The sequence below is a fragment of the Podarcis liolepis genome, assembly GCF_965112155.1.
Source record: "Podarcis liolepis genome assembly, chromosome: 5".
Lineage (NCBI taxonomy): Eukaryota > Metazoa > Chordata > Lepidosauria > Squamata > Lacertidae > Podarcis > Podarcis liolepis.
This window is the reverse complement of record NC_139556.1, coordinates 79520257-79531685: the sequence shown is the minus strand read 5'-3', so window position 1 is coordinate 79531685 and position 11429 is coordinate 79520257. Positions and strand designations below refer to the sequence as shown.

The 11429-nt window shown below is 43.5% G+C and overlaps 2 protein-coding genes across 5 annotated transcripts in view; one reads left to right on the top strand and one right to left on the bottom strand.

Annotated features, from left to right (window-relative positions):
• MED12L (mediator complex subunit 12L) overlaps positions 1 to 11429 on the bottom strand; it is a 167352-nt gene that overhangs the window by 70952 nt on the left and 84971 nt on the right. The window lies entirely within an intron of this gene.
• Positions 3366 to 6048, top strand: P2RY13 (purinergic receptor P2Y13). Its single transcript, XM_083504529.1, has 2 exons — positions 3366 to 3521; positions 4945 to 6048. Exon 2 carries the CDS (start codon positions 4960 to 4962, stop codon positions 5968 to 5970), a length of 1011 nt encoding a protein of 336 aa, XP_083360655.1. The 5' UTR covers positions 3366 to 3521; positions 4945 to 4959; the 3' UTR covers positions 5971 to 6048.

The window sequence follows — 11429 nt, the reverse complement described above, 5'->3', positions numbered from 1 at the left end:
GTCCTTAAGTTCACAGAGAGGGAGGGAGGGAGGAAGTATAGTAGATAGATGACAGGCAGGCAGGAAGGCAGATATACATATATTCTAATTTTCTGTAATGCTTTTGCAAACGAAACAAAATGAAATATAAGCAGAGCCAGCAGAAACTACGGTATTAACCATCAACACAGATGACCAGCTTCAGTCTAGTGGTGTGGACCGCTTCCACCCATTGAACATGTGAGTAGAAGTACAGTGGTACCTTGGGTTACATACGTTTCAGGTTACATACGCTTCAGGTTACAGACTCCGCTAACCCAGAAATAGTACCTCGGGTTAAGAACTTTGCTTCAGGATGAGAACAGAAATCGTGCAGCGGCGGCGCAGCGGCAGCAGGAGGCCCCATTAGCTAATGTGGTGCTTCAGGTTAAGAACAGTTTCAGGTTAAGAATAGACCCCCAGAATGAATTAAGTTCTTAACCTGAGGTACCACTGTACTACCAGTGTGGTTCCCCATTAGCAGACACAAGTAGAAAACCCCCAAATGCACACTGAGCCTGCTGCCGTGTGAAAGCATCTGACCCAATGCAGCCCAAATGCACCAGGCTGGTGCAGAGATCTTCTTGCCTGCCTCCTGCTGCTGCCCTGGCTGTCGTACATGGCAGGGCTGCAGATGCAACAATGGCCTCACCGTGTTAAGATTGCTCCCTTAGCTTCTGGCAGCACAGCAGCAACAGGAGCATGGTCCCATGTTCCAGGACACTGCCCCATAGACCTTTAAACGACAGCTAAGTTTAGCTATTAAAAAGACAAAAGTACCTCATAGTATCACACCATGTTTATTAGAATTTTCGGTATCAACTGTCTCCTATAATTACAATTTGAAGATGTTTCATAGGATTAAACTTAAATAACGCATTATCCCACACATGATAACCTCGACTAAAATTTTATTCTCAGTTCTATTTCTTTTTTTTTCGTGCCAACCATTTCTCACACCAGAAGTTTGCAGATTGGCCAATGGAAGCGATAGTTTCCCTGATGTGCAATTCGCTCCCCTCTGTGCTTCCTCAAGAGGGGACCACAAACAGGATTTCATGTGACCAAAGGAACAGAAATAGGCCACTGCCTATTCTTGTAAATACTGCAGCTGTAAGGGAAATTTGTTCTAGGAGACTTTGAGTCTCCGTGCTGAAGTTAACTCTGTTAACCGTGCACAAATGACTGCTACATCACATGCAGCTTTAGGAGGAGAAGTATGTGTGCCATAAAGTTAAAAAGAGCACAGAGAAAATCTGGAAACATCGACTGCTATATGAAATAGGCAAGGTCACACAAGTGCACTCCACCTGCTACACAAGTCACACATTCAGAGGCAGTATGTCAGTGCACCTTCAAAGGGGCTCCGTCTCAGTGCCCGTCAGCTGACTGGTGCTGGCAGAGAACTCTGCCAACTGCAGTGCAGTCAATCCCAGCCATGTCAGGGATGATGTCAGGTGTAGGGCAGGTGGCCACAGCTTGGGTGAAAGGCCTAACTGGAACCCCCTGCCAAGGCTATTTAAGGCCAAGGGATGGAGGTTCTCCACCACGGCAGTGTGCCACTCAATATCTAGGGAACAACAGCAGGAAAGGGCTTTCATGCCTTGTTTGTTTGCCACCATGTGAAGCAAAATGTTGAACTGGGTGGGCCTTTGGCCTGGTACAACCAGGCTGGTATGTTCTTAATTATATTCCAAAGCATTTATTGCTTTGGTGACTAAAGAGCTTCATAATGAGCTACTGAAAGAAAGAAGGAAGGAGTGATTGATCCACAGCAAAGTCTTTGCAATTCCAGCAAAATACTACCACTTACTTTCACAGTGGACTTCAATTGATCCAGACCTGAGACCCACCTATGGCTCCGAACTCGTAACATAGAGCCCACTTTCACATGTGCACTTTTGATTTTAAAATGGTGCTAATAATGCACATTATTAAACCCAAAATGGCAATTCACAGAGTAAGAGACATAGTGTTTCCTTAGCATTACTGCTAAATAAACCAGTGTAGCAGGCAAGTGGTCTGAAATGGGAGAAAGGAGTATGTGATTCAGGGAGGACGGAAATGAAAGCAGGCCCACTCAAGCAATTAAGAACCTGGCAACTGTACAGAGAGATCTGTAACTGGATTACCCTCTATGCCCAGCAAAGAACTTTCCTCCCAACCAGCCCAAGTTGCAAGGAGTGGAGTGAGGATGGTTTGGCATCCTTGTTCCTTCTAGATCTCACTTCCTGTAGCCAGACATCACTTCCTGGGCCCCCAGCGATTGCCATGATGGCAACCGCTGGGCAGCCAAGCTACCCACCGCAACAGACACTTCTGCATTCTATCTACCACAGTGGACACTTCTGTGTTCTAGTGTCCAGCATAGTTAATATTCTGGGGAAAATCTAGAAAGCCACAGAAACAGAATAGAAATGGAACTTAGTGTCCCTGTTCCATAGAGAGTACCCTTGCTTTAAGCATTATTGAAAAAGGCTCTTGACTTTCTCCTAGCACTTTGCAGCACTCCATGGAAAAGGGTAAAACAAGTGTCTCATTGGAAAAATGTGTTCTAGTCCAGACAACACAGGTAGTGCTCCTTTGGTTTGGTCAGCCTTACCTGGAGCCAAATATGGCAGCAAAAGCTTTGCTGCAACCCACCTGGGATGGTCTCATGACCCACCTGTGAATCCTGACCTGAAGACCTGTGCTCCATTGCTTAGGAAGCAAGGTTGGTTGGGAGAACACTTCCCACACACTCATTGACTTATCAGCCTAAGATCAGATGTTTGGGCCTGTTCCATGAGCTGACTGCCTTGAAGGCAATCATGGTTTGGAGAGAAAGCAAAGACTATAGTTAAATATAAAAACCAAACTATAGTTTGTTGTGAAACAGAAAAGGGCGGGAAGGGCAGTAAGCCAGTGGTAGAGGCATGCAAAGGTTAGCAAATTCAAATCACAAAACCACATTAAGATAAGGCTGGGAAAGACCTTTATATGAAACCCAGGAGAACCTCTGCAAGTGAGTGTGGAAAATGGACCACACAGGCTATATAAAGGACTGCAGTGCCCATCATTCCCAACTGTTGGCCTTGCTGAGTGAAGTTGATGGGAGTTGAGCCAAACAACCTCTGGAGCACACTACATTGACTATTCCTGCTCTAGGTGGTGCATATGCATGCACACTAAACATTGTATAACATTAGAGTCAGCTTGATAAGACTGCTGATGAACTGAAATTGATCTTAGCCTGTATAAATATATTAATTAAAAGACATAGGCATTAACAATGTTTCAACAAACAAAAACACACTGAATAAGATGAGACCAGCCAACTGATGTTTGAAAACCTTCATTGAGGCTTGTGGCTGGGGGGGGGGGGGACCTGAGTGGTTAAAAAAAATGAGGAAGAAGAAATGTAAGTATAAGACGATGCAAGACTGCTTGTGAAACTAAATTTCTCTAACGTTAGTATACTTGCATAGTCCTGGATTAGTCGCCCCGTCTTCCTACAAGAAGAGGTAAGCTATTTTAGTCATCTGCTTGTCTTAAAGATCTTTATTAACAAGCTACTTCTGGAAATGTTGATTCACAGAATTATTACTTTTTAAAGAAAAAAAAATTTTTTTAAGTCTGCCAGTATAGTCAGTATATTAATTACACTGGTAAGGATGAGAGCTAATCTCCTTTGTTGTCTAGAGTAACAAGGCTGTAGTTAGTTAGCACAATGAAATGGAATGCTTTACTACCGAACACAAGAAGGTATCTAGAGAAGCAGCACTGTTTAGATTTAACACCGACTTGCTAAATCAGATAAACTTATCCTGCCCTCCTTCCAAGGAGTCAAGGTTGGTTTTTCATGACTGATGGAGACACATTTTCAGCCCATGGACACATTCCCTCTTGATTGACAACCTAACAGCAGCTGTATGCCAGAGATGGGTGTGAGGACACACAGAGAGAGCACACACATTCTCGTATACACAGATGCATGCATACAAATACTCACTCTCCCACTCCTCCAGTGATTAGGCTTGACAAAAAGAGTGTTTTAGCTTTTCTAATTGCTGGAGCAGGGTTGGAGAAGATCTTCCTGGAAACTGTAGTCGGCAAGAGAGGATTAGCCAAAAGAAGACCCTTTCCCCCCACAAGTCAGAATGCATTGGGGGGCATTTTCAGCAAGGTGGATGACAACTGTGAGCCCCTCTGAAAACACTCTTGCCCCACTGCAATCATGTTTAGAATGAGCTTTCTATTCTACTCAGTTCTGTTGGAGCCTATTTACAGCATGGCCTCGGGCAGGGGGGGTGGTATTGTCCCAGCTGGGGGTACAATACAGAGTCTTCTGAGTTATTTTCTGAATTCAGTGGCCATGATTCAGAGGCAGAAACAAGTAGCTCCAAACATGAGGTGGAGCCTTGGGGTTTTCTGGAATGCAGTTACTTTTAAAAGTCATTAATAATGTAGGACAGACCCTCACTACCCATGTCGGCCCTGCTAATCCTGTGGTTAAGTGACGCAAACTCTGTATGGTTTGAGGGACTCGGGTGCACCTAGCACCTGAAAATATACTTGTTCATAAATTCCTTATAAATTGTTTACAAATGTCCTTATTGCCTGAGGAACTATGCATGCAACTGGGGTGGGGGCCAATAAGTGTTAGCATTCACATAGGATCCTTAGGATTTTAAGAGAAAAGACACTTTAGTGTGGAGCGGCAGCAGTGAAATGGGGGAATTTTACCACTTTCCTAACCTGGCTGCCACTTTCCCACCACAACTTCCTCCATACACACACTAAGGTGTTTTATCTTTGCAAACATGTCTCTTGAACAATGCAGGGGAAGTGATAGCAGAACGGAGTTAAGCCACCACTCCTCTTCTCCAAAACCTAGAAGCATTCTGTGCCGCTGTTCTAACCTTCTGTTAAATAATTCTTCCTCAGTCTCTCTTTCAAGCCATGAATGGAAGTCTCAGCATCTCCAATGGGACATCATCCTTGGCTGGACAATGCCACCGAGACACCAGGATAGCGCATGTGGTATTCCCAGTCCTGTACGGCATTCTTTTCCTTGCTGGATTTCTGCTGAACAGTTTGGCTCTGTTGGCTTTCTTCCAGATTCGGACCACATCGAGTTTCCACGTGTACCTTAAGAATATATTGCTTTCTGATTTCGTAATGACACTGATGCTGCCGCTGAAGATTCTGACAGATTCAGAACTTGGGCTGTGGCAACTTAAAGCTTTCGTCTGCCGTTTCTCGGCTGTAATATTCTACGAGACAATGTACATAAGCATAGTGCTCCTTGGACTGATTTCACTAGACAGGTTCCTTAAGATCGTTCGGCCATTTGGGAAGTTTTGGTTGCATAATGTCACTTCAGCAAAAATTCTTTCTGGCTCTGTGTGGTTCTTCTTTTTCACCCTCTCCTTGCCAAACATGATCTTGTCAAACCGCGAAGCCACACGTCTCTCTGTAAGGAAGTGTGCTTCCCTGAAGAACCAGTTGGGACTGAAGTGGCATGAAGCTGTCAACTACATATGCCAGCTCATCTTCTGGACTGTGCTAATCTTAATGCTCCTGTTTTATATAATTATTGCTAAAAAGATCTATAGCTCTTATGTAAAAACCCAGACAAAAGAGTGCAAGATCAAACAAAGGGCAAAGAGCAAGGTATTCATAATTGTAGCTGTTTTCTTCATCTGCTTTGGCCCTTTTCATTTCGCCCGAGTACCTTACACTCTTAGCCAGATTGGCAAAAATATTGACTGCAGTCTGCAGAACCAACTATACATTGCTAAAGAAAGTACCCTCTGGTTAGCAACTGCAAACATATGTATGGACCCACTGATATACATATTCTTGTGCCGACAATTTGTTGAAAAGGCTTTTTGTGTTAAATCACGAAAATCTAGGTATACAACTCAAGAAAATCAAACTATTGCACTGGACACTGGAATATCTACATAGACATCTTGGTTGGTGGCAACTTCTTATTCTAACATTTGCACTACATTGTTGTCAAATTAAAATGCATTTTAGTTTCAAGTGGGTTGTTGTTTGATGTGATTCCATTCTGAATGATTGAAATTTTAGCCAGCAAAGGAGTGACTTAATTAGAGTGAATGGACACTAACAGCTATTCATTTTAATTGAATGTACAGTGGTACCTCAGGTTACAGACGCTTCAGGTTACAGACGCTTCAGGTTACAGACTCTGTTAACCCAGAAATAGTACCTCGGGTTAAGAACTTTGCTTCAGGATGAGAACAGAAATCATGCGGTGGCGGCGCGGCAGCAGCGGGAGGCCCCATTAGCTAAAGTGGTACCTCAGGTTAAGAACATTTTCAGGTTACGAATGGACCTCCAGAACGAATTACGTTCTTAACCCATTGTATTCTTCTGTAAAGAGGGCACAGCTATTCCTAATACCCAGACACTGAAACTAAATGAGACAGACAGACAGATATGCTAATGGTCACCATCACATACTTATGTGATAATGAGCTCTAGAGATTGCATCCTATGGAAAGTAGTCTGTTACTGTCAGGGACTGGTAGGGCTCTGAGAAGTGGATAGAAGAGATAGTGAGGCCAGAGGCTGATCTACATGGCATGCATGCTGTAGAGACCAAATGTGGGTCCAATGGTCAAGAAGGTGGTTTCTGCACATGCTGTAGAGGGAAGCGAGGGGCAGATGGAGCTCATCTACTTGGGAAGTTAGTCCATCTATGAAAAGGAAAACGCTGATCCTAAACATTTACTACCTTGCGGGATATCTTCAGGAGAAGAAAAGGCTAAGGAGGAAATCCTTAGGAGTCCCTAAGACAGTCAGATGGCGTCTTGTACGCCTCCTTCCAGCAACTCCGGCAGCCAAGCTGATGCCAAGCATATGGCTCTGCTTTCCTTTGGACCACATCTGTGAGGCTGAGAGGGGGGTCTTGTCATCTGGGCAGGCCGGGACCTTCATATGCGCTGCCCAGGCCCGCACCTCAGGGAGGTTACTTAGTGCTGCTAACACAGCGGTTTGACTTCGCCCCTGGAGGCTCACTCCACTGTGTCTCGAGACAGACAGATGCCAACAACTATTTTCTCCTATATGTTATAGGCAATAGATAATTACCTACTTAATATAGTGGGTAAATATGTGCTGGCAGGACATGCTGCACAACAGTAAGGGGCCTAAACTTAACGATGGGTGTAACCATGATATAAAACACAGTTGCTCCTTAAAACAAGGGTGCGCCAAAGGCATGTGAAATGCTTGAATCAGCTGCTTTTCAACTTCTTTCAACTTTTAGCAAGGGATGCCAAGTATTATTTTTTTATAGTAAGGAAGGGCAAGATGAAAGGTTAAATTAAGTATATCAACTTTTAACTTTTTCTGGAAAAAAGAATTGTTTGATTGCTTCTAGTTCCTACTGGAGTGGTGAAATGAGAAACACTAGCCTTACAGTAGGATAAAAAATATCCTCAAGCAGTTTGCTTTCTTATATTTCTTGGCCAAATTTACAGCCAAGAAGCCCTGAGTGGCCACTCTTGATAGAGAAAGTATTTGGAACAAAGTGAAGATAAAGCAGAATTCTGCTTATGCATTTCTGTATAGTCAATTCTAACCCAGCAGATGGGGGTGGTTCAGAATGCAAATTCTCCCAGTTCAGAATGCCTTACTCCAACAGAAATTGAGTCCAGACTTTTCTGAATGTTGGGCCTGAGCTTGAATTGTTGTTTGTACTACCAACAGCAGCCTGACCCCTCTCCCATTACAGACACTTTACTGGGAGTAGACAAGGGTCAATAGCAATGTTATGAGCAAATTATTTCTCTCCCTGCCTTACTTCCACTGAGGTGCCTAGAAGACTGCAAAAACAGCATCCCAGACACAAGAACCTTGGGAAATCATTGCAGAATTCTAGGCATTCCAAGAGAAGGAAGAGTGTCAGACAAAGACATTCGGTGCTGTTGTCCACTGCCAGGAAAGTTTGGGAGAATGGAAGGGAAATAAGTAAAGAGTGTCAGTCAATCTATTCACTTTTTTGCAATATTTCCTTGCAAGTTCTTGAAAAGGCTTGAAAGTGTTTTTTAAAGAGCTTGCAAGGAAAAATAAAAAAATGAGCTAGAAGTGAGACAAGATAAGGGGAGCCTACCCATTGATAGTCAGCAGTAGAAAGGCCTTCAGTTTCTGTAATGTCGGCAGTGAGGCAGAGAGATAGGGAAGAGATGCTTGCATCAAAAAGTCCATAATATAACCAGCCAAAATAAAGCACAACATACTTGTTTACTTGTCACATGTTTCTTGGGCGGGGGGGGGGGCAGTAGCTTTTATGCCTATTAAAGCAAGTACAGTTTGTTCCCTACTTGAATCCATCATAAATATCTCACACAACTATTATTATGCAGGTGGGGAATTTCAAGGGAAACAAAACATTTTGTTTACCACTTCAGTAGGAACTGTGCTTTACATCTATGTGGGCTGTGCAGTCCTCAGACTGCAGCTCGTGACTGAACAGGGCTCCATCTATGCAATTAATTAATTATGCCATTGTTGTCATATTCTTTTGTTGCTTGATCTACAAAGGTTGCAAGGGCAACTTTCAACAAATGCACAGAAGTAAAAAATAAAATAAAATGATCACACATTAAGTCCCAACAAGTGAACCACCTCCCTTTACCAACTGCATTAACATGATGACCATTAAAAACAGTGTTCTTGCACAAGAAAAAATAAACTTCGCAAGAAAAAATAAGCTAAGAATCAAATGCCTGGGAGTAGAATGGGGTGATGAACCTCAAGGTCATGGGCCTGCCAAGCCTCCACATTTGACACACGAGCTCATTTTGACCAAACCATGCCTACCTGCCTCATACCTGATACCCTATGTCCATCTATCAATATCTAAAAGACCACAGCTGCTGCTGTATTGCTGCTAAGAAGAAAACAAAGCACCATACTGTCAACTTGAAAGTCATCATAGGTTCTTTTGCAGGGTTCTCCCTCCTCTTCTCATTAACTTTGCAATTGGCAGCATGTATGTTACCAACCACATGGTGCGTTCCATTATATGCTGACTAGGCTTTAACAAGCCTCAGCTTGCGAGTCGGCAAACTATGCGCCCAGATTAGAAGCAACACAGGGCTCAATTTTAACTGTTTATAGACTACTATAAATTTCATTAGTATATTAACAGAACTGCCATAGCTACACCCATGGAAACACCTATTCATGAATCCCCAGTGTGTCTGCCTATGCAGTTATGCATTCTACGGGGAGATCAAAAAAGCATGCAACTTAATCTATCCATTTCATTGGATATTAAGTATCCGGCCTTCTTAACAAAACACGGAAATGTAGAGGTTTGCGGGGGTGGGGAGGGGAGTAAATTTGTCTTCATACCCATTTCTGGCCAGTGGTACAGGTTGTGTATGACCTGACTGCATCTGACCACCCAGAACAGTCTAATTTTAAAGATCCCAAATTCTCCCATAACATAGTGGTTGCCCATCAGCAGATAGCACCCAGGCAGCAGCCCATCTAGTCACGGTGGCGAGATGTATTATAAATCTATTACAATTATTATAACATACTCATCTATACATATAACAGTGCAGTCCTATGCATGTTTTCAAAGAAGTGGAGCTCACTGCGTTCCATGAGTGTCCACAAGACTGCAGTCTTAATTAACATATGTAGGTCTGTGTCCTCTTTTTCAGTGATGCATTGCCTCCTTTTTTGGTGATGTGTAAGTGTGTGGTAGCTCCACCTTGCAGTGATTGCGCTGGCAAAAATTTTTTTGCAAGGAAGAGTTGACATGTTTTCAGAGATGAAGCGGAACAGAGAGAAAAAATGCATTTGCCGTACAGTGTTACAACCCACCTCATGCAGGAGCTCAGAATGAGAGGAGGATGAACCAGTCATATTAAGAGGACCAGCTGCAGAGGGGCTGAACCCAAGTCCAAACCCAAGTCACTGAGGACCCCCTTGAATTAGAGACACCCAGGAGCACAACTCCTGAGCCAGATTCCCCTGAAGAAGAATGTTTTCTTTTCTAAAGACAGTGGTACCTCGCAAGACGAATGCCTCGCAAGACGGAAAATGCGCAAGACGAAAGAGTTTTCCATTTTTTGAGTCGTTCCACAAGACGAATTTCCCTATGGGCTTGCTTCGCAAGACGAAACGTCTTGCAAGTTCTTGCGAGTTTGTTTCCTTTTTCTTAAAGCCGCTAAGCCGTTAATAGCCGCTAAGCCGCTAATAGCCGTGCTTCGCAAGACGAAAAAACTGCAAGACGAAGAGACTCGCGGAACGGATTAATTTCGTCTTGCAAGGCACCACTGTAAGGGACCTCACATTTCCCTATACCTGCTCACCAACACAGACAACAGACAGGGTGGGACTGGACATTTAAGATGTTACATGGGTTCCAGACCTTTTAAACTCTCCACTCTTTAGGAAAGAGACAAGGCCTGGCAGGGGTAGTATGGCCCAAGAAAGGTTTAAAAGAAACCCTCAGTTCCTTGCTGGAGTAAATTGTCTACTTATAGTTATCTACAATAATAATAATAATTTATTATTTATACCCCACCCATCTGGCTGAGTTTCCCCAGCCACTCTGAGCTGCTCCCAATCGAGTGTTAAAAACAATACAGCATTAAATATTAAAAACTTCCCTAAACAGGGCTGCCTTCAGAAGTCTTTTAATGATAAGATAGCTGCTTATTTCCTTGACATCTGATGGGAGGGTGTTCCACAGGGCGGGTGCCACTACCAAGAAGGCCCTCTGTCTGGTTCCCTGTAACCTCACTTCTCGCAATGAGGGAACCGCCAGAAGGCCCTTGGCACTGGATCTCAGTGTCCGGGCTAAACGATGGGGGTGGAGACGCTCCTTCAGCTATACAGGACCGAGGCCAAGGTCCACAATTGATGCTTTTAGCAACTGAGGGACTATGGTCACTTCAACGCCATCTTTTTACGGAACGGTCATCTTGAATGTTTTCCACCACAAAGATTGTGGGGAGGTTAGTTGATGCTGGCTATTTATTGAGGATTCATTCCTATCTATTTGCAGGGTGGGGTTAGACCTCATTCCATGAAGCAAATACTGTTCCATACTTCCCAGCGCAATTTCCCCATTGCTTTCAATATCACAAAACATCTGCCGTTGGGGGAAGCAGTTCTGTTATTATTGCTGGTTTTCGGAAATTTTATTTTTTTTATTAAAGAGTATGAAATATGACTTCTGTAAGCATCCTGTAAAACATGTTTTCCAACCCTTTACAGTGCCATCACAACTGAATCACAGTCTGTCACTTTAATTTTACTGCAGAGCCAGGAAGTGAGCCCCAAGTTTTCAAATCTCACCTACGCTAGCTCATGAGTCACCTCCAAGGCTGAAACAGCTTGTCACTCAAGTTCTTCCTGGCTCAGACCATTCA